Source organism: Nomascus leucogenys, chromosome 9 (assembly GCF_006542625.1).
Source record: "Nomascus leucogenys isolate Asia chromosome 9, Asia_NLE_v1, whole genome shotgun sequence".
Classification (NCBI taxonomy): Eukaryota; Metazoa; Chordata; class Mammalia; order Primates; family Hylobatidae; genus Nomascus; species Nomascus leucogenys.
In genome coordinates, this window is record NC_044389.1 from 12,966,678 (window position 1) to 12,990,327 (window position 23,650).

The window sequence follows — 23,650 nt, forward strand, 5'->3', positions numbered from 1 at the left end:
TCACTTATCTTCCACCCAATATATTCACCGTTTGGCATAATTTCCTTGCGTCTCTTTGAAAACAGGGAAATCTGAGTAATTCTGATCTGAGGGGTGGGTAAGTGAAGCTAAATTTGTGACCCTTGAACAACACGGTCTTCAACTGCACAGGGCCACTTACATGCAGATTTTCGTCCTTCCCCGCCACCCCTGAGACAGCAAGACTACCCCTCCTCTTCTTACTCGTCAGCCTGCTCAACATGATGACCCACTTAATGAACAGTGAATGTATTTTCTCTTCTTTATGATTTTCTTAACATTTTCTTTTCTCGAGCTTATTTTAAGGTATATACTACATATACAAAATACACATTAATCAACTGTTTATGTTATCAATAAGGCTTCCAGTCAACAGTAGGCTATTAAGTTTTGGGGCAGTCAAAAGTTATAGTAAATTTTCAACTGTGTGAGGGTCTGTGTCCATAACTCTCGCAGTGTTCGAGTCAATTTATGTTGCTTGACAGAGCAAAATCACGCTATATAACCTGTAGTCCAGAAAGTTCTAATTCTTCTTCGGGTGGTCTGGGGTCCTCACCAAAAGGAAATCCCTGAGACACTTCACATCCTTTCACTAATAAATCATGCATCATGCTAGAAACGACAACTCAGCCAATGCAGAGGAAGGCTGAAGCCAAGATAACCACTGATAACACATTTTACCAAATGTTTGTCAATATTATGCTGAGAGCGAGCTGAGGCAGTATCTAGTACTGTATCTGTCACCATACCATGGAATTTGACACAAAAAAACTCAGAGCTGAGTCAGAATACAATTATTAAGCCAAATTTATTTCACCCCCTTTTTAAAGGTACTCCTAAGCGGGGAACAATGCACCAAGACACTCCTGCTCCATGGCATCTTTAGTTCCGGCAACCAGGCAGGGACTGTGCTTCTCTCCTCCTGCCTCAAAGAGGCAACTTTTCATTGTAGAGATCTGCAAAGTGCCCACTGTCCTTAGGTTTTTTGTCTGTTATCACTTAAATGCCCGAATTCTGTTTTTGACTGACCCAGGCTCACTCTGTGTGAACAGTTTTAATACCACCCTCAACGTGGGATAAGGTTAGCTGTTAGCAGCAAAATTAAGCAGATGCTTTCTAAGAATATTCCTAGGGAAGATGGTTTAAAAAAAAAAAAAAAGCGAATTTAGCAATTTGCCTCACAAGATTTTCCTCCACAAGATTTTCATTTTTAAAGAATACTGTCTTAATGCCCACCTCCTGGCAATATCCAGGTAATATCCAGCTCGCTGGTTAATTTTGGATGGTGGAGGGTGGGAGGAGAGACAAGCAGCAAGGTTTTCTTCTTAGCAAAACAGAAAAACATTTGTGATTCTCTTCTCAGAGTACACCTGAACAACAGGAGTCATCTAAACAACAGGAGGACATAAGCATTTCTGCATGGACGGAAGACCAGGCTTCTGTAGGCACACAGGATGACAGCAGAAGCAGCACAGTACAGGGCAGAGCAAAGTCGCTAAGTGCTTATGGTTCAAGAGGCTGGTTTCAACATGCAATGCATTTTGTTAATGACGTTTTAGCCTAATAAATGCCTTTCTAACAGTTCAATGAAAGTATCACTATCCTTCCTGAAATAACTTTCTTGGTTTTACATTTTACTCAGAAATACATATTTAAAAGGTCATTTCATCAATCTTCTATACTTTTTCGGCTGATTAGAGTAAGGCATACCACAATCAATTTTTTACTTACCCTTTTACTATCTATGTACACTCTGCCTACTCCCTTTTACCACCATCTACCACAAGAAAAATGAGACTCATCTTTTAAAATTATGGTATAACAAAAAGACCTGGGTCAGAATCTTGGCTCTGCATTTACTGGTGTTATAGGTACAGTCACTAATTCCGTTTTCGCAACCATAAAATGGGAATAATATCACCTACTTTGCAAGACTGTGAGAAGTAGAGATACTATGTAAAGTTCCTAGTATAGTACCAAGGGTATAAAGTCATCATCACCACTATCAGCCTCATGCAAAAAAATACCTAAAATCCAAAACTGGCAAAAGAAAATGTATGCAATAAATATCACAAATTATTTTTTAAAAAAGATACACAAGTCAATCTGGTAAGATTCTGAAAACCCTGTCACCTGCTTTATTTCTGGAGAAGGGTAAAGGGAGAAGGGAAAATATTCACTTGAATTTGAGGGGCAGCTAAACTGGAAGCAACAATTTCAGGCCTCTAAGTTTCCTCTGATCCATAAGGGAATGCTGAAACTTCCTTGTTTGGAGATTCAAAGAGTTTAATTTTTCCCTACAGCAAGATCAACAATTTTCACTGGGATAAAAGAATAAAGAACAAACTCAATAGCACCAAATGGGGTTTTAACACAGAAAACAGGGCCACTCCTTTTAAATGCAAATTTTTACATTAAAATGTTTATAAATCATAGTAGTTGTTTTCCCTCTTGATTCAACATTTCTCCCTCCCCTAACATGAGCCCTAGAACCTGAAGAGCATGTACATTACTAACCAGATATACAATCCAGCCACCCTGTCCAAACTGGAATCTGATTACTAATGGACTAGACTCGAGGCTGCCCCCAAGGGATGGGAAGCAGTAACTATGCTCTCAGGGAGAATGGGTACTGAGGATGCCACCAGTCAAAGAGCCGAACGCTGTGTACTGGGTCCAGGATGACTTGCACACCCTGTTCACTGCGCAGTTTCCGACCACCATGGACAGGGGAATCTTGGAACACCAGTCTCACTCGATGATGCCGCATGTCCGTGCTCACATTGATAGTAAACTGAAATGGAAAAGTAAATTCAGTAATCCAACTTACACAACCTTGGTTTCCAAGAGCTCGCTCTGAAATGAAATAGTCCAGACTAGGCCGGGCGCGGTGGCTCACACTTGTAATCCCAGCACTTTGGGAGGCCGAGGCGGGCGGATCACAAGGTCAGGAGATCGAGACCACAATGAAACCCCGTCTCTACTAAAAATACAAAAAATTAGCCGGGCGTGGTGGCGGGCGCCTGTAGTCCCAGCTACTCGGAGAGGCAGAGGCAGGAGAATGGCGTGAACCCGGGAGGCGGAGCTTGCAGTGAGCCAAGATCGCGCCACTGCACTCCAGCCTGGGTGACAGAGCGAGACTCCATCTCAAAAAAAAAAAAAAGAAATAGTCCAGACTACTTTACACTGGCTAGGCCACAAGATTAATCTCTAAATTATAACACAAATACCTTTTTTTTTTTTGAGAAAGGACCTCGTTCTGTTGCCCAGGCTGTAGTGCAGTGATGTGATCTCGGCTCACTGCAACCTCCGCCTCCCGGGATCAAACGATTCTTGTGCCTCAGCCTCCCGAGTAGCTTGGAATATAGGCGTGCACCACCATAACCAGCTAATTTTTGTATTTTTAGTAGAGGCAGGGTTTTGCCATGTTGGCCAGGCTGGTCTCAAACTCCTGACCTCAAGTGATCTGCCCACCTCGGCCTCCCAAAGTGCTGGGGTTACAGGCATGAGCCACCATGCCCAGCCAACCTTTAAAGATATAAAAAATTAAGGAGAATTTTATAAGGCCTTCTCAGCTTCACATGTTTAAACTATGCTAAAGAAAGCCTCCCTAATGAGCACTTTGGGAGGCCAAGGCAGGCAGATCGTCTGAGGTCAGGAGTTTGAGACCAGCCTGACCAAACCCCATTTCTACCAAAAATACAAAAATTAGCTGGGTGTGGTGGCGGGCACCTGTAATCCCAGCTACTTGGGAGGTGGAGGCAGGAGAATCGCTTGAAACTGGGAGACAGAGGTTGCAGTGAGCCGAGACTGCGCACCACGGCACCCCAGCCTGGACTACAGAGCGAGACTCCATCTCAAAAAAAACAAAAAACAAAACAAATCTGCATATATGACACAATCTCAATTATACAAAATTATTTGAGAGAGAGAGTACATACATATTAACAGATAGATTAAGAGAACAGTTCCCAAAAGATTAATTGCAGTTACAGGACAGTGGAAGTCTAAGTCACCTTTACTTTGTCAGTATATTTATGTATTATTTAAAGTCATTTACCATTTAAAAAAAAGCTACTTTCATTGTGGAAGGGGAACCTCATGTATTTCTGAATGTAAGCCTAAGATACAGAGAAGACAAATTACATGAACTCTCCAGTTGCCAAGCCAATGAAAAATTTTTAAAACCTGGAAAAATATGCCAGAGGCACATACGTTGTTTACTAATTATTGGCCAAGCCTTGAACAGTGATAATATCACACAAAGGACAGAGCTCAGCTGGTCACCCTGTATTTTAATATCCCATTTGTAACCCCATATGCATGCCTCAAGGTCCTGACACACAGTGCCCATGTATATATCTCATCGTTCTTCCTAATAGGATAATGTTTCTCAATCATTAATGATCACTACGCATGAAAATGCAAAAACATTCCCTTTCCTACAAAGAAGGAAAGAAGGTAAAATATTCTCAGATATAATTAATGTCTCCACAAATCTGTCTGTAGCTAATATACAGGACTGAGTTCAAACTTTTTTTTTTTTTTTGAAAAAAGATACCTTCCTTCATGATTAAATTTACAAATATCCTTCAAACCTCAGATATAGCAAAAGTCTATAAAAAAGCTGAATGCAGTGGCTCACACCTATAATGTCAGCACTTGAGAGGCCGACGTGGAAGAACTGCTTGAGGCTAGGAGTCTGAGACAAGCCTTAGCAACGCTGTGAGACACCCACTGCAACAAAAAATAAAAATTAACCAGGGGTGGTGGCACACACCTGTAGTCCTAACTACTTGGGAGGCTGAAGCAAGAGGATAGCTTAAGCCCAGGAGTTTTGAGGTTGCAGTGAGCGATGATTCCATCACTGCACTTCAGCCTGACAGAGTGAGACCATGTCTCTTAAAAAAAAAAAACAAAAAACAAAAAACAAACTGCAGTTCACCTCCTTTCAGAATGAAAAAAAAAAAAAAAAAAAAGGAGCTGAGAATGACATCCTGAGTCCCCACTTACCAGAGTAAATATCATTCCCATGACAATCGGAATAAAGATGAAATTGAGGGTGGTGACCTGCAGTAGGCAGCAGTCCTGGTCTGGATTGGTATGAACATCTTCGTACTGAACGGGAGGCTGCAATCCTCCTGTACATTTGCTCTTTAACCTAGGGGACTGAAAAGAACTGAGAATTAATCCAATGGCTTAGAAGAAACATTATATGGCTCTAAGAGTCCACCAAAGAAAATCCTATGGCTCAACTAAAGCTAGTGAGATACACTTTTATCTTCTCTCTTTATACATATGTTTCTATACAGAGATCAAAGAAAACCTACCCTTTGAAAGAAGGGGAAATACATTTGGATGAGCAAATGTGGCAATGGGTTTATGCTTCCTTTAGATGGTATTCCTTGCCATCTGACAAGAAATGGAAACTTAACAGCCTCTACCAGAGGTTCTACAATGTTTGAAAGACTGCAAATTCCTTGTAACTTGTCAGACTCCAAAGAACATCTGCTGCACAAAAGGGATGGAAGCAAAAGTGGCCACCTAATTCTAGACACCATAAAACAAAGGAACCACAAGTCTCGGAACTAAAGGAAAATCTCGGCATTCACTTTCCTGCAGTAATCCTAGTGTCTGCTTCTAGTCACATTTCACCACTGCTAAGACTGCCTCTCAATCCCTTCTCAGAAAGGTCTATGGTGGACTTTCTACCAATATCTAATGGATATCACAGACTGTGCAGATCTTATTAAACGCAAGATATCAAAACTAAAATTCTTCCCCAGAACCATGTTTTTGAAATAAATCAATAGGAAAATAAGGTTTACTTTAATTACAAACTTATCTGTAACCCACCTGCCATCACGTGAGGAATAACTAATAGTATTTGTGTCTCATCAGTGAGATATCAAGTAGAGGAGACAAGTGAAAACATTTCCCTCTCCACCCCACCCCCGCACCCCCCACCCCACCCCATTCCATGTGTTTTCACCTGTCTCCTCTACTTAGTAATGGGTTTATGGGTTTTATATGCATAGTGAGCCAGAAACCCATAAACCTATTGCCATATCTGCTCATAATTCCACATAAGAATATAGGGTGATCATAATTACACCTAATAATACAGGTGTCCTTTGAGTAATACTGTCACTGTTCAAGGCTTGGCCAGTAATCAGATTAGTAAACAATATATGTGCCTCTGGCATAATTTTTCCAGGTTTTAAAAAATTTTCATTGGCTTGGCAACTGCAGAGTTCATGTAATTTGTCTTCTCTGTCTCTTAGGCTTACATTCAGAAATACATGAGGCTCCTCCTTCCACAATGAAAGCTTTTTTTAATGGTAAATAAGTTTAAATAATATATAAATATATTGACAAAGTAAAGGTGACTTAAGACTTCCACTATCCTGTAACTGCAATTAATCTTTTGGGAACTATTCTCTTAATATGTTCTCTTAACATTTATACTTCACTCTTAAATAATTCAGCATACACTTACATATAATCACATTATCATTATCACCCATAAGAAAATTAACAATTATTTCATATTATCCATAGCACATTCTGATTTCCTAAATTGCCCCAAAATATCTTTTACAGCTTTGTTCCCTTATCCAGGAATCCAGGATCCACTCAAGATTTACTCTTTGCAGTGGATTGTTATCCTTGTCTTTCAATACAGCAGAGTTCCTCTTACCTTTTGTTTTCATGGCATTTCGGGTTGAGTATCCCTTATCCAAAACGCTTGGGGCCAGAAGTGTTCCCGATATTTTCAGATTTTGGAATATTTGCATTATACCAGTTGAGCATCTGAAATCCACAAACCCAAAATCCAAAATGCTCCAATAGGCATTTCCTTTGAGCATCATGTTGACACTCAGAAAGCTTCAGATTATGAGGCATTTCAGATTTTGGATTTTTAGGCTGTACACTGTTTGATTTTAGTAAGGCAATTTCATGCCTGGTGTTATGATTTGAATGTTTGTGTCTCCTCCAAAATTCATGTGGACACTTAATCTCCAACACAATAGTATTAAGAGGTAGGGCCTTTAGGAGGTGACCTACTGGGGAGGCCCTCCCTCATGAATGGGATTAAGGCCTTTATAAGAGAGTCTTCACACCAGGTTCAGCCCCTTTTGGCATTCCACCTTCCACCATGTGAGGACAAAGTGTTCCTCCCCTCTGACGGATGCAATCAGACACCATCTTGGAAGTGAAGGGATCAGGCCCTCACCAAACACCAAACCTGCAAGCACCTTGATCTTGGACTTCCCAGCCTCCAGAACTGTTAAGAAATAAAGTTCTGTTCTTTTTAAGTTACCCAGAATCTGTGGTACTGTTATAGCAGCACAAACAGACTAAGAAAGATACCTAGGGAAATCTCTTAGAACAAGGTATTATCTGAAAAACAAAGAGAAGACCACATACCTGTTTTTTGAACTTGAAGTTGAATTCCCACATTGGTTCCTGTCTGTTCCCAACAATCTTTCTGCACCAGAAAAGTAAGCACTATAAGAAAGTAAAAATAAAATAAACCGAGAAAAAGAAAAAGAAAAAAATCAAAATACACTACAACCAAAATAATCATCAAAAACCTTTCTGTTTGACAGCTCTAAAGCCAGCCACGGTCCCAATGCTGAGATTTTACTTTGGCACAGATAGACCCCCCAGTTGACACTGGTGCAACATAAAAACGGACAATCCCAGGGCTGTTCAATAAGGACAGGAGGGACCAATATAAGTCAACCTCAGAGGCTACTGACATCAACTCCTATTGTTCTTATCTTCAAAGACAGAAACATGGTATCTAGAGACTGGGGCATCCTCTCTGATTCAGCAGGCTAATCCTCTACATTAAAATGTAAGGAAAGCCAGCAGCCACCAGGCAAGATGATACAAGGCCATAAGGTAGGCAGACAGGGCTGGCCCTATAATAGAAGCAAACTGCTCAGGACCTTCTGGGAGCAGACAGCCAGTAAGGAAACTACAGAGCTAGGCTGAATTCTGTCTAGAATAAGCCCCTCAGTGAAAGTCAGGCTACAGCTAGGGTTAAGCACAAGAAGTGAAGTACCTCCCAGGGGATAAGGGGTGGGTCGTCCGCCGTGCCAGCTGTCCTGCCCTTCAGACATGCCCTGTACGTCCTGCTGTTCCATCAAAATTAATGGGCTTGGCTTTAAGGGGAAAACACTTCTGCTGCCATCACAACGGCTCCAGTGTCCCACAAAGCTATGCTACTGAAAAGAGAGAGAGGGGGAATCAAATACGAAAAGCTGGAGTCCAGGAACATGGGACAACTTCCTTTAGGCATGCTGGCAACTCCCTGAATGCCACGCAATCATGGGTATACAAGTGGCAAGGCCATGCATGGGCTACCTGCCACTGCAGGCCCCACACCCTCTTCAGAAGATCTCTAACAAGGCACAAAAGCAGCAGCCAGATGGCCTGGGCTTACTATCTGGATTAAGACCTTAGTTTTCAATCTACTTTGGCTTTTTACAGTCCACTTTAAAAAAATTAATAGACAATGATAAGAATATGAAGATAGGGGGATTTTAGAATTTAGGCAGTAGCACTTGCATTGTGCACTGGAGCCGCTAAGATGTGTCAAGCATGAGGAGTTTGCCCAATGCTGCTCTGCTCCCAGCAATTGATTCACTCCTGGCATGGCTAACTTTGGGATGATCCCCATGCTCACCACAGTTAATATGATACTATCAAATGTTTTGGGGGTAAGGGACACTGTAAATGTGAGAAGATACACTGTCCACTCATGTTACAAGCAGAAGCAGCTGCTGGGTGAAATCCTACTCTCCCGGCATTCTACTACTTCTCTAAATCCACCAGTTAGCATGATATTAAATTGAGCTCAGCCAATGGCCCTGACCACCTCAGTTTACAAGGCTGGGGGGGGAACCTCGATAATCTTGAAATCAATAGTACCCTTTTAATTAATATGTATTAGGTAGAATATGATCACCCTAGAGCTAAACTAGGGGAGAAGAATCATTATATAATGTGCAATACCATAAAAACAAACTACAAGAGAATGGGAAATGCTATGGAACATCAGATTTGGGGTAGGAACAGAGTAACCTTGTTTGGCAAAGGTGATTTAGTAATTTCATCGGGTAGGAGAAAAAGAGAGAATGGACCAAAGGCTAGTAGACATATTTATAAATCAGAAGAATGACAGAAACTTGAATATAAATATATGAATATAAAATATCAGGGAAATCCTGAGATAAAAAGAGCCTAGAACACAGAAAGAACTTGAGAGAACTAAGGTTTATGAATCAGGGTACCTTAGAGTCTATGAGATGACCTACCAGGGCCTGGCAATAGCCTGGCAAAGGGCACTTCCAAATGCTACAGAAGTCAAGTCTACACCAGAATCCTTAAGGAGGTCAACAATAAAGGGGAATCCCTGATGTCAAGGTTGCATTAGAAAGAGAAAAATAGTGAGATGTTCATGTTATACCTCTGTACCGTGATTTAAAGCCCCTCTTAAAAATTACAGCATACATCTACCATTTGAGTTATGCTCTTCCTAGCCCAAGCCATCAAAACCATTATATCTAGAGTGGTCCAATGTACAATGTATGAAAATAAATTAAAATAAAAAGAATAAGGAATACACTAAAAGCACCGGAAAGCTTTAAGGTAAGTATAAGATAAGCCAGCCAGCACAGCAGAAAGGTCTTGGAGAAGTGAAATCTCTGAGCCCTGAAAGTTTACATCAGTCCCCTAGCAGCCTGGGACCTACACCCCTCCCCATCAAGGAAGTTGAAGACAAGCCATGATAACAGGCCTATCATACAAGAATCCATTAGTCAAACCCCAACACAAATTCTCACTTACTTTGGAATTCTTTAATGTGCTGGGGGTGCTTTCTGGAATGGCTGGATTCTTGGAGATTCGAGCAGCAAATGGCTCATACATATGGTACAGAGATCGGATCACACAAGCCCGGAGACAGCGCAGCTTCTCCATTGACTCTGGTCGCAGACGCAAAGGGAGGGAAGCATCCAGCGTGTAGTGCCTGAAACATGACACATTACTCCTACCAATATGTGACCTGTCTCTCCTGCTCTAGGTCAGTTTTCTAAGACTCCTGGTCTCTGTATGAACTTTACTGCACTATTCCACTGGCCAGTAGGTAGCTTGTCCCCAGCGCTACTTGACCTCTTGGCGACTTTTATGTTTTTGCCTTGTAATCCTGCAGTTCTCCATCCATTTTTAAAGTTGAAGTCCTCACTTTTTCACTGAACAAAAGAGCAAACTCTGAATTGGTATCAGTATATTATGCTTTAGCTGTTCAAAAAAAACCTATCCTGGGGGAACCTATACTGGAGAAGAGCCACCAGGTTCTCCAGTCAGATCTCAAAATAAGTTCTCTACTCCTTTCTACTTCAACATTCCTTCCCACCACAGCCTGACAGTTTACAATTGTCACTACACTTCCACACCTAGCATCAAAAACTAGCCCTTTTACTAATCACATAATTTACCTACTACTCACACTACAACTATACATAAGGCTGCATAAATACAAAAACTGTGTAATACTTAAAGACAACTAGCAAATCTAAGCAACACCTAATCCAGCTGGAAAGATGAGCAGATAGGCATCTGTAGCTTTGAACATTCTAGCTAAAATAAGCCTCTGAAGAAAAGTCAAAGACTCTTCTCTCTGGGACTTGAAGCAAGACGTTTTGCTGAAAGTGGATACTGGAGTGGGGAAGGAGGCAAACACACGGAAGACAATTACCTGGATAATTAATAATATCAAATTTACATTAGAGAGGGGCTCAAGGAGTCCAAAGCTGGGTCATGCCCAGACATGGAGTAGAGAAAGTGAAAAGAGGTCACCATCCAGTGAGTACCTCCAAATCACAAACAGTAATGAAATCAGCTACACAGATAGAAGAGTGAGCTCTCTGTGGTCGCACCTTCGGTACAACCTGGTCCAAAAGGCAGCAGTGCAAGTGACAGTCCAGGCATTCTTACAAATCAGGGAAAAATTCACAATGTCCTCAGGACGGATATAGGAGGCCAGCAATAGCCAAATATCCATGGGATACTCTTCTCCTCCAGCCCCGTCCAGTTCTTCTGTAACAGAAAAAAGAATAACCTTTGATCTTCTACACACATATCTAAAGACACTCTATCATTTCATTTCTCCCAAGGATTGCACAGTTAAGAAAACGGTTTTAAATACGTCCAAGGAAACCCCTCAAATTTATCATTTCCTGCTCATCCTAGCTGCTGGAAACTTTTACCTCCTGTTGCCCAAGTAAATAGGTTTTGTTCTTAAGGCCTTTATTTAACAACTATTGGCAATACCGTTTTGAAGTTTAACTTTTTTTTTTTGAGACAGAGTCTCACTCTGTTGCCCAGGCTGGAATGCAGTGGTGCCCAGGCTAGAATGCAGTGGTGCAATCTCAGCTCAGTACAACCTCCGCCTCCTGGGTTCAAGCAATTCTCATGCCTCAGCCACCAGAGTAGCTAGGACTACAGGCATGCTCCACCGCACCCAGCTAATTTTTGTATTTTTGGTAGGGATGGGGGTTTCACCACGTTGATCAGGCTGGTCTCAAACTCCCGGCCTCAAGTGATCCACCTGCCTCGGCCTCCCAAACTGCTGGGATTACTGGTGTGAGCCACTGCACCTGACCATCATTTTGAAGTTTCAAAAGTGCCTTTGCACACATTGTATCATTCAACTCTAATAATTCTTCAATGGAATAAGAAAAATATTACTGCGCCCATTTTACTAATAGGAAAACAAAACCTCGCCACTCAGTCAAGGGAAATAGAACCAAGATTTTCTGACTCCAAATTCCAGCTTTATGCTATTAAGCCCTGCTCATGGTTTCTCTTTAAGTCTCCACCCACTAAACATTTTCAGTCAGGAAAAAAAAAAAATTGACTTTAAGATGGTATAGGGAGGCCAGGCACAGTGGCTCACGCCTTTAATCCTAGAACTTTGGGAGGCCAAGGCAGGAGGATCACGAGGTCAAGAGATCGAGACCATCCTGGCCAACATGGTGAAACTCCATCTCTACTAAAAATACAAAAATTAGCTGGGCGTGGTGGCACGTGCCTGTAATCCAGCTACTTGGGAGGCTGAGGCAGGAGAATCGCTTGAACCAGGAGGTGGAGGTTGCAGTGAGCTGAGATGACACATAGGCCAGGCGCAGCTCACGCCTGTAATCCCAGCACTTTGGGAGGCCAAGGCGGGTGAATCACGAGGTCAGGAGATCGAGACCATCCTGGCTAACACGGTGAAACCCCATCTCTACTAAAAAATACAAAAAAATTAGCCAGGCGTGGTGGTGGCTGCCTGTAGTCCCAGCTACTTGGGAGGCTGAGGCAGGAGAATGGCGTGAACCTGGGAGGCGGAGCTTGCAGTGAGCCGAGATCGCGCCACTGCACTCCAGCCTGGGCCACACAGCGAGACTCCATCTCAAAAAAAAAAATTAGTTGGGCATGGTGGTGGGTGCCTGTAATCCCAGCTACTTGGGAGGCTGAGGCAGAGAACTGCTTAAACCCAGGAGAGGGAGGATGCAGTAAGCCAAGATCATGCCACTGCACTCCAGCCTGGGGGACAGAGTGAAACTCTATCTCAAAAAAAAAAAAAAGGCGTCCCTATCTCTTCCTTCTTCAGAACTCATTAGCATTAATTCTCTTGACCTTGATGTCCACTATACTTCTCAGGTTCAGGTAATACACATGCTTTGTAAAGATACCTGAATCTGAGCTAATCCTAACCCTAACCCTTATTTCAAACCTAGTCATAGAACTATCCTAAAATGACCAGCTTTCTTCCTTCCTGGGGAAAAAGCCCCACGCCATCTCCCCAAAGTTGCCCCCACTTTTCTAGCTAACTGCTTCCTACAGCTCTATGATTAGACCAGGTTATCTGGTTAGGTTCTTCACAACAGAGACCCAATATGTCTAAAACATCATCGTCTTTTCTAATTCTTATCCTTCTTATAATCTCCAGTAATCATGCAAGACACAGTCTACCATGTCTAGGCCCCACTTTCTCCCACATTAACTCTTCTCTCTTTGAAAGAGAAGGCAAACGACTATTAAAATTTCCTCTATTGTGGCTGAGTGCAGTGGCTCATGCCAGTAATCTCAACACTTTGGGAGGCCAAGGTGGGAGGATGGCTTGAGCCCAGGAGTTCGAGATCGGCTTGGGCAACACAGTCTCTACAAAAAACTTAAAAATTAGCCAGCCATGGTGGTGCATGCCTGTAGTCTCAGCTACTCAGGAGGCTGAGGTGCGAGGATCAATCAAGCCCAGGATGTCAAGGATGCAGTGAGCCATGACTGCACCACTGCAATCCAGCCGGGCAACAGAGTCCCTGTCTCAAAAAACCAAAACAAAAACCAGAAAAAACAAACAAAAATTTCCTCTACTGAGACCTCTAAGGACTTTTACAAAGCAGAGTGCTATTACAAATTTTCTGTCTTTAGAGACAAAATTTAGTAAATAATGAAGAATTGTCAGTGTTTTATACATAATTATTAAGAGCTTTCAAAACAAAGGAAATCAAATCAGTAAATGAAAGCTTCATGGAGATAAGTCATGAAGGACATGAAGAATTTTGATAGGCATAGGTTAAGAGGAAAAGCATGTCAAGTGAGTAAGTGCTAACATGAAACCAAGGGACTCAGAAAAGCAAAACGTGAGAACAGTAAACAGAAAAGTCTAACAAGATTTTAGTAACATTGAGAATTACTGTTAAGTCTTTTAAAAAAGATAACTACTAAAATATTTACAGAGATGATGATGGTATATCTGGAAATTGTTTCAAAATAACCATGTGTGTGTGTGTGTGTGTGTCTGTGATGGAGTGGGGGAGTAATGGTTGAAGTAAAAATGGCTGTGAGTTGACAGCATATAAAAACAAAATGGTAATTAAAAAAAGAAAGAGGAAAAAAAAACTTTTTAATAGCCATGAGTTGATCATTGTTGAAGCAGGGTAACAGTTATATGGAGTTATAATCAGACTATTCTCTCTTCTTCTACATGTTTCATTAAAAAAAAAAGAAAAATACATTATATCTGCTGAAACAATAAAATAAAAAGAAATTAAAAAAAAAAAAAAAAGACCAGTCTGATGGAATGGAGAAACCTAATGGAGGTAAAGTAGAATAAGGAAGTAAAATATGAATTATGGTTAAGAGCCTGTAAGCCACAAATCATGTATCTGATAAGTGGCTCACACCTGTAAACCCAACACTTTGGGAGGCCAAGGTGGGTGGATCACCGGAGGTCTGGAGTTCGAGACCAGCCTGACCAATATGGAGAGATCCCATCTCTATTAAAAATTACAAAAAATCAGCTGTGCGTGGTGGCGCATGCCTGTAATCCCAGCTACTCGGGAGGCTGAGGTAGGAGAATCGCTTGAACCCGGGAGACAGAGGTTGCGGTGAGCCGAAATCACGCCATTGCACTCCAGCCTGGTCAACAAGAGCGAAACTCCATCTCAAAAAATAAAAAAAAAAATAAGATAACCCAATTTAAAAATGGGCAAATATCATTAGCCATCAGAGAAATGCAAATCAAAACCACAAGGAGATAGATACCAATCCACATCCACTATAATTTAAAAAGTCAGACAGTAACAAGTGTTGATAAGGATATAGAGAAGCTGGAACTCTTATACACTGCTGGTAGAAACATAAAACGATGCAAGCACTTTGGAAAACAGTTTGGCAATTCCTCAAAAAGTTAAACATAGAGTTTCTGTATAATCCAGCAATTTCACTCCTATCTAACCAAAACTGAAAAAACCTACGTCCACAGAAAAACTTGTCCATGAATGTTCAGGGCAGCATTATTCATAGCAGCCAAATAAAAAGGAATAAAAAAGAATGAGATACTTATACATGCATAGTATGGATGAACCTTGAAAACATTATGCTAAATGAAAGAAGCTACATGCAAAAGACTATATATTGTATGATTCCATTTACATGAAATGTCAGAATAGGTAAAGTTGTAGAGACAGAAAGCAGATTAGCGGTTTCCAAGGGCCGGAGGAGGGTTTGGAATGAGAAGGGATGCTAATAAGTATGGGGTTTCTTTTTAGAGTAATGGAAATGTTCTAAACTTAGACCATGTTGATGGTTGCACAACTCTGAATATGCTAAAACCACCAAATTGTACACTTTAAAGGAATAAATTTTATCTCAATTTTTTGTTTTAAGTCTAAGCCATTCTGTGGAACAAGTCCAAAACAACAACAAGATAAATCCCTAATAGAATGGTGATAAGTAGCGATTTCAAGTGAAAAATTAAGGACAAAGAAGTATGAAGAATGTCAATACTGGTTGAGTATCCCTTATCAGAAATGCTCAGGACCAGTAGTGTTTCAGATTTTGGCTTTTCCCGCATTTTGGAATATCTTGACTGTACTTATTGGTCAAGCAACCCTAATCGAAAATCAGAAATCCAAAGTGCTCCAATAAGCATTTCCTTTCAGCATCACATCAGTGCTCCAAAAATTTCAAATTTTGGAGCTTTTCAGATTTGGAATGCTCAACCTGTATTAATTTTGGGATCCCGAAAAAGAGGGATATGACTACCAATAACTAGAATAATTCCAAAGCAATCATACCATTAATTTCATTAACTTATTATTTCAATATACTTTAACAAATAAAAATATCTATTATCTGATTCTCAGGTACAGGTGAAAGTGCTGGTAAATCTGAGACCAAAAATACATATATCATTTACTTTTTTTTTTTTTTTTTTTTTTTGAGACGGAGTCTTGCTCTGTCACCAGGCTGGAGATGTAGTGGTGCAATGCAATCTCGGCTCACTGCAACCTTCGCCTCCCAGGTTCAAGCGATTCTCCTGCCTCAGCCTCCCAGGTAGCTGGGACTACAGGTGCACACCACCATGCCCAGCTAATTTTTGTATTTTTAGTAGAGACAGGGTTTCACCATATTGGCCAGGCTGGTCTCGAACTCCTGACCTTGTGATCTGCCCACCTCAGCCTCCCAAAGTGTTGGGATTACAAGCATGAGCCACCACGCCTGGCCTCACCATTATTTATCAGCTTTCACCTAAACGTTGCTGATCATCAGAACCACTTTAGCTCTAAAAATTCTGGGCTAAGCATGGTAGCTTACGCCTATAATCTCAGCACTTTGGGAGGCCAAGGTGGGTGGACTGCTTGAGCCCAGGAGCTCAAAACCAGCCTAGGCAACATAGTGAGACCCCTGTCTCTACAAAAAATAGAAAAAATTAGCAGGCATGATGACATAGCACCTGTAGTCCCAGCTACTCAAAAGGCTAAGATGGGGGGGATCGCTTAAGCCTGGGAAGTCAAGGCTGCAGTGTGCCATGATCTTGCCACTACACTCCAGCCTAGGCAAGAGACCAAAACCATGTCTCAAAAAAAAAAAAAAAAAAAACAAAATTCTGAGTTCCACCCCAAGAGATTCTGACTCATTAAGTCTGGGGGAAAACCCAGAATCTGAATGATGGTTTGGCACTTTATATATCATCAGTTGATTATTCTTTGTTTCATTTGTGTACATTTCATTGCCATTAGGATATAAAAAAAATCACCTACTTTTATATTTCCCACAGTACTTATTAGACATAAAGCAGACATTACTAACTGTAGAGCACTTAAAAGCCCATGATAATGTCTATGTTTGTGTGTAACAAAACTAGTAACATAAAATCCACATATTTTGGAAAACATTTTTTTGTTACATCTCTGCTTCCTTACACAATCAGAAATCCAGAAGTGCAAAGGCCTTTTATTTTCACTTTGCCATATGGGTTTTTACCTGATAATAACATGTTCTCAATGAAGGGCTACTATAGTCCAGTTCACAGCTCCAGAACTCTACTAACACGTACTAATCTCTTTCCCTCTCGAATTCAGACAAAAGCAAAAAGAAAAAAGAAATCCCAGGTGTATTAAATCCTGTCCCACTACCAAGGTTCTTATGGAGAGCCAAGTTTTCTTTAAACTCTCCTGGTATCACCTCTTAAATCTCCTCCTGTGCACTAGGAAAGTAACATCTTCAATTTGTCACCACAGGCAGGTCTAATAAACCAAAACAGAGCAAGCTCCATACCTTTGTGTCTCTTGCTTTTCTTTTTTCTGGAGACAGTTCTCTCATGAATGCTTTCCTCCTGAGCATCCATCTCATCACTGCTGTCGATGATGTCACAGGGCTCACCAGCCCCAGAAAGAGCTTCCTCTGCAGGAACCTGAGAGGCTTCCAAGCCACAAAGAGATTTTACTAGAAGAAAATAAGAGGAGAATGAGATGGCACACAGCTCCACCCAGAAATACAAACAACTTAGCCAAGGTATCAGCATCCATTCAGGAAAGGGGGGAAAAAACATCGTTGAGAGAGAAAGGTAAGAATCTGTCACCAAAAAAAAATTTAGTATTTTAAATAAAAAAAAAAAAAGGAAAGCAATGGGCAAACTGACTCCAAAGTTGCAGAAACTCCTTTTTTCAGCCCTGAAGAAAAAAGGTGTGCACAATTTTTCCACTATAAACCCTGCAGGATAAAAGCTGATTTGTATTCTCATAAGGTCTACAGAGAAATGTTTGAGACAAATTGAATCCAATTTAACCCTGGTCCTGAGCTGGAGGGAGTAGGTGTCATAAAACACAAGTCTCAGACCCATGAGTAAACAGACTGAAAGCAAGAGAAACACAGGAAAAGGAAAAGAACACTCCAAGGTTACTAAACAAGGAAGCAAACTGCAAAATAAAACGTGAACTACAGCAAAGAGATTAATAACCAAGAAGAATGCAGTGGAAACTAAAGAGCATGCAAACATGTTTTTAAATGCAACGAAAGAAAGAAAATATTTCTGCTACAGAAACTGCTACTATTGATTAATCCTCCTCCACCCCCAATATGTAAGTTAACACTGACAAAAGCAAACACGGTTACAGGAAGACGACTAAAGGACTGCAAGAAAAACAGAAAATAAAATGCCTAGTTCTGTCTTCGCGGCATGAGTCTTTAAAGGCTCGCGCAAAGCTTACCTTCCTGCTGAACAGCGTTGGCTACGGCTTTCTTGACTCGTCCAGACCTCACGACCGCCGGATCCGAGTTGGCGTAATCCGCCACGGTCACTGCAACACACCACCAACCCTCAAGGAAGAGGCCTTCTCTCGTCAGCGTCTTCCCCGCCAAGACCTCCTCCTCGCTGCAGGCCCCCGGACCGAGCCGCCCTCCAGCCGCGGGCAGGCGAGCGCTCACCTAGGCACGGTCCAGCCCCCTCCCAGCCGCCAGCCCCAAAATGTTTCAAGGCCCCTGTCCCCCTCGCCCACCTCGGCCGGAGCAGGCGTCGTGGGCCCGGAACTTGAGTCGCTTTCCTCTCTTGGGCATGGCGACCGTATCGGGGCGAGGCCTGCCTAGCGGGCCGGGCCCCCGGGCCATGTCTCCGGCCGGAGAGCCGGCCCCGGGAGCCGCAGGCCAGCTCCGCCCGGCTCCGCGGCCATCCCACACCGGAGGCCGCTAACTCTCGCGATAACATAGGTCGGGGTTCCGAGTTGCGTTGACGGACGACGCCCCTCTACGCCAACCAATCATCGCGAGGTGCAAGGATACGTCATCATCCGATACCCGCGAATCAAGCTGGGTCCGGGTTTCAGGTGGAGAGAGAGCTGTTGTACTGGGTGGTGTCGGATATCGCCATACCTCGTGTGAGATGAATGGTGTCTCAGACCCGGAGCCCACACCTGTGTTGATTAGAATTGAGAGTTTACATCCTGGTCTCCGGGATTCTTAGTAACTCCTCTGTCCACACTCTAGGTCCACGTCAGCACCAAAATGCATATACGCTGTCATCTCCGTGCTCTCTCTGGGACCACAGAGATTGAGCGCCTGCTAATGTAACATAGGTCTGTAAGAGTCTTCACTCTATTTTACGAAAGCTATAAATAAATTTCTGAATTCTCAAAATAGGAGGAGTTCTTAAAAGTTTCCAATCGGCCGGGCGCGGTGGCTCACACCTGTAATCCCAGTACTTTGGGAGGTCGAGGCGGGCGGATCACGAGGTCAGGAGATCGAGACCATCGTGGCTAACACGGTGAAACCCTGTCTCTACTAAAAATACAAAATATTAGCCGGGCGTGGTGGCGGGCGCCTGTAGTCCCAGCTACTGGGGAGGCTGAGGCGGAAGAATGGCATGAATCCGGGAGGCAGAGTTTGCAGTGAGCTGAGATCGGGTCACTGCACTCCAGCCTGGGCGACAGAGCAAGACTCCGTCTCAAAAAAAAAAAAAAAAAAGTTTCAATCTATCACCATATAAGGTTAGCCGAGAGAAAGGACGAGAGAGAGACCCAAGGTCAGCCGAGAAAGTTTATTAACCTGACAGCTGCTCCACCACAGACAGATGAGGCACCCCTGAGCTTACAAAATGAGGGGTTTATATGGAGGAGAGAGACCCTGGGGTTGTTTGCTGGTTAATTTTGCCACATATTACCTTGTGACGTTTACTACAGGAGGGTGTAGGTAAAGTTTGTTTATGCTTCCCATCACCTCCCCCTGTGCGGTCCAGATGATTTGTAATTGGGGTTTGTTTATTGCAGCAAGGTCTGATAAGTGAAGTCTGCTGGCTTCATAAGGACTTAGAAGTGTAAAGAGGCCTGGGGGAAGGAGAAGAGTTGCAGAGCATTAGGGGGAGGGGTGGGCAGCACGGAGAGGTTTGGGGGGAAGTATCGGCAGTACCAAGAAGCTTTTTGGGGCAGTTTGTTCCTAACACACCATCCCTCCAAAAAACTACTAGAAGCATCCATGAAAAACTATCGCAGAGGCAGGAAGGTCAGTTGAGTCTGGGAGGTCAAGGCTGCAGTGGGCCATGATTGCATCACTGCACTCCAGCCTGGGCGACAGAGCGAGACCCTGCCTCAAAAAAAAAAGGAGAAAAAGAAAAAATAACGTCTTTCCTTTGTATTGAGACAGAAGCGAGTCACTGAGTGAAGGTTACAGAACTGTAAGGGAGCAGGACGCTGGGCTAGTATTGTCAGGCCTCTGAGCCCAAGCCAAGCCATCGCATCCCCGGTGACTTGCACGTATAGGCCCAGATGGCCTGAAGTAACTGAAGAATCACAAAAGAAGTGAAAATGCCCTGCCCCGCCTTAACTGACGACATTCCACCACAAAAGAAGTGAAAATGGCCGGTCCTTGCCTTAAGTGATGACATTACCTTGTGAAAGTCCTTTTCCTGGCTCATCCTGGCTTAAAAATCTCCCCCACTTAGCACCTTGCGACCCCCACTCCTGCCCACCAGAGAACAAATCCCCTTTGATTGTAATTTTCCTTTATCTACCCAAATCCTATAAAACGGCCCCACCCTTATCTCCCTTCACTGACTCCCTTTTCGGACTCAGCCTGCCTGCACCCAGGTGATTAAAAGCTTTATTGCTCACACAAAGCCTATTTGGTGGTCTCTTCACACAGACGCGCATGAAAAGTATCACCACGACGAATAAGAAGTTATTTGGTTTCATAAGTTATTCTCCTTTATCCTTCCAACTTCCTTGCAGCTCCTAAAACGTGATAATCCCTGGCTTGGGAAACTTAGGACCCAGGCATCCAATCCGCTGGATCTACCAGAGAGTATCTTATTTTCAGTCTAACGAGCTAGCACAAAGTTCGTTAGGAGAAAAACCTCAGGCCTTTTACTAACATTATGTAACAGACTACCACCAGGGATCTTGCTAATAGGCTTGAATCAATTAGGAATTAAAATTGAAGCTGAAAAGAATTGATTACAATTATGAAATATACAAATTTAATTTATCTAAAGTTACAACATGAAACAAATGTCTAATAAACTTAACAAAAGAAAATTCTTTCAAATAAGGTTTCTATTTATATGTAATTCATGTTTGTAGTCCAGTTCAAAATGCAGGTGGTAAGTGCTGAGGCTTCTCATTTCACAACGTTATCAATAAAAAATTCATGGCCGGGTATGGTGGCTCACGCTTGTAATCCCAGCACCTAGGGAGGTGGAGATGGGAGGATACTTGAGCTCAGGAGTTTGAGACCTGCCTGGGCAACAAGACCGCATTCTCCACAAAAAGGAAAAAAAAAAAAAAAAAGACCAAAAAAATTGTAATAAAAATTTCACAAGGTTCACATAGATATAGATTTCTACTCATGTGGCACCCTGTTGAAAACACTCAGGCATTCAGATTCTGGAGGGAATCAAAGTTACAAGAAACATAAACCCTATTACAATGTCACTATAAAAAACTTGGGTTTTAACAAGAATGTTCTCTCATTTTTCAGCAGTATAATTACTATTTTAATGCATTGGATGAAAGAAATGCTAGTTCCCAAAACTGTTTATTTCATCTTTCAAAATTTCTAGACTGAGAAGATTTTAAGCAAATCCTCTGAGACTCTTAAGTCTTTGGGCCAATATAGTGGAACAAATGATCCTACTCTTTCATTCCACCTTTTATTAAAAAAGCAACAACTTTTAATTAATAGCACTGTTAATCTCCAGACCAGAAGATACAGGTTCTTGCTAGGAAGACAAGTAAAAGTTACTAAAATTGTTATTATGTTTAAATGCAAGTGGCTTAACCTAGCTATTAGGAAGAAAGTGGAAGGAAAATGTTGTTTTCAAATATTTTCCTCAGAAAAGTGGGAAATTTAAGGACAACATATAAATATATACAGCATTCGAATGCTATATTTCTAGATTATGTCCACCAAACTTTTTTGGTATTAAACTGTCCTTTAGGGCCGGGCGCAGTGGCTCACGCCTGTAATCCCAGCACTTTGGGAGGCCGAGGCGGGCGGATCACGAGGTCAGGAGATCGAGACCATCCTGGCTAACACGGTGAAACCCCATCTCTACTAAAAATACAAAAAATTATCCGGGCGCGGTGGCGGGCGCCTGTAGTCCCAGTTACTCGGGAGGCTGAGGCAGGAGAATGGCGTGAACCCGGGAGGCGGAGCTTGCAGTGAGCCGAGATCGCACCACTGCACTCTGGCCTGGGCGAAAGAGCAAGACTCCGTCTCAAAATAAATAAATAAATAAAAATAAAAATAAATAAACTGTCCTTTAGACCCGGCACGGTGGCACACACCTGTTCTCCCAGCACTTTGGGAGGCCGAGGCGGGTGCATCACAAGGGCAGGAGTTCGAGATCAGCCTGGCCAACATGGTGAAACCCCGTCTCTACTAAAAAACAAACAAACAAAAACAAAAATTAGCCAGGCATGGTGGCAGGCGACTAGTCCCAACTACTTGGGAGGCTGAGGCAGGAGAATAGCTTGAACCCAGGAGGCGAAGGTTGCAGTGAGCTGAGATCGCACCACTGCACTCCAGCTTGGGTGACAGAGCGAGACTCCATCTCAAAAAAAAAAAAAAAAAAAAAATTGTTATTTATTTTGCACTAATAGTAAATGATCACAGGAGGTGTTTGCTTTTTAAGCTTCCTTTATCTTGAAAACTTAAAGATCGCAAATCTATGTTGGTTGTCATAATTTTCTTTTAAATTTTAATAGCCTGTGAAACCCTAAAGCCTGGGAATCATTGCTTTGGAGGTATTGGAAAAGTATCCCTTCAGTTTGAATAAATACATGACAGTGGGATTTCCTGCTGAAGGCAGTTTAGTATAAAAAAGCAATATTTTGAAAGTAGTCCAGAGTGCAGCTTGTGAAGTCAGACTTGCTTGCATTCAAAACTTCCCTCTGCCATTTATTATCTATGTGACCTTGGAAAAGTTACTTAACCTCTCTGAACCTCAGTTTCCTGCCTGTAAATTTCAGATAATAAAAACACCTGCTTCACTGGGTTGTTGAAATAATTAATTGAATTAACCCATAAAAAGCATTAAAAATAGCACATAGTAAGCCTCTCAGCTGTTATTATAGTGGTGAAAAAGTTGTGGTAGTTGTTATTTGAAAACACCTTAGGTGACTGATTCCTTTTTGCTTCTACTGCATGAGGACAGAATACATAGAGTCAGAAGGAAGGCAACCCTTGCAGTTTATTAAAATGCTAAGACTAGCTAGTACCTAACATACAAGTGGCAGGGTTAGAATTCAGACTATCTCCAAAGTTCATATATAAAAACAACACTGTTCACTTTGGGAGGCCGAGACAGGTGGATGACTTGAGGTCAGTAGTTCGAGACCACCCTGGCCAACATAGTAAAACCCCATCTCTACTAAAAATACGAAAAAAAAAAAATTAGTCAGGCATGCTGGCACGTGTCTGTAGTCCCAGCCACTTGGGAGGCTGAGGCAGGAAAAAACACTGTCTTGTCCAGGTGCAGTGGCTCCCAGCACTTTGGGTGGTAGAGATGGGAGGATCACTTGATGCCAGGAGTTCGATACCATCCTTGTCACCATAGTGAGACACCATCTCTGTTAAATAAATAAAAATAAGAAATAAAAATAAAAACCACTGTCTTATACTGCCTCTAAGATTAAAAGAGTCATACTGAACTTTTGCCTTTGATTAATATTAGTAGTCTAAGTGTAAGTTCCTCTGAGCTGGCCGCACCATGGTCAAGCCATTGTGACATTTCCCCCACCCTTGTGATAATGTACTTTGTGATATTCCCTATCCTTGTGAATGTGCTTTGTAACATTCC

The 23,650-nt window shown here is 42.2% G+C and overlaps 1 protein-coding gene across 6 annotated transcripts; it reads right to left on the reverse strand.

Moving 5' to 3' along the window:
• Positions 1-807: 807 nt before the first annotated feature.
• On the reverse strand, positions 808-18,567 carry TMEM183A (transmembrane protein 183A). 6 transcript variants are annotated; one of them, XR_004031668.1, is made up of 9 exons: positions 18,360-18,567; positions 18,072-18,161; positions 17,140-17,307; positions 10,971-11,130; positions 9,880-10,060; positions 8,093-8,252; positions 7,450-7,510; positions 5,032-5,187; positions 808-2,812 (listed from the first exon to the last, which is right to left on the reverse strand). XR_004031668.1 is itself a non-coding variant. In XM_012501989.2 (8 exons), exons 1-8 carry the CDS (start codon positions 18,466-18,468, stop codon positions 2,627-2,629), a joined length of 1,128 nt encoding a protein of 375 aa, XP_012357443.1. In that variant the 5' UTR covers positions 18,469-18,567; the 3' UTR covers positions 808-2,626. The 6 variants fall into 6 exon arrangements, 4 of the variants coding, with proteins under 4 accessions (XP_012357443.1, XP_003264620.1, XP_030674486.1 ...); XR_004031667.1 differs by having other exon boundaries at positions 7,450-7,530; XM_012501989.2 differs by lacking the exon at positions 8,093-8,252 and having other exon boundaries at positions 7,450-7,530; positions 10,971-11,127.
• Between the last annotated feature and the right edge of the window lie 5,083 nt (positions 18,568-23,650).

Excerpts from the sequence above, each read along its gene's own strand:
- TMEM183A (XM_003264572.4), bottom strand. The coding sequence starts at position 18,468 with ATGGCCCGGGGGCCCGGCCCGCTAGGCAGGCCTCGCCCCGATACGGTC. Across the intron at positions 10,061-10,970 it reads TGGACCAGGTTGTACCGAAG|GCACTACACGCTGGATGCTT; the intron begins GTGCGACCACAG and ends GTCATGTTTCAG. Across the intron at positions 5,188-7,449 it reads ACTTCAAGTTCAAAAAACAG|TCCCCTAGGTTAAAGAGCAA; the intron begins GTATGTGGTCTT and ends AGTTCTTTTCAG.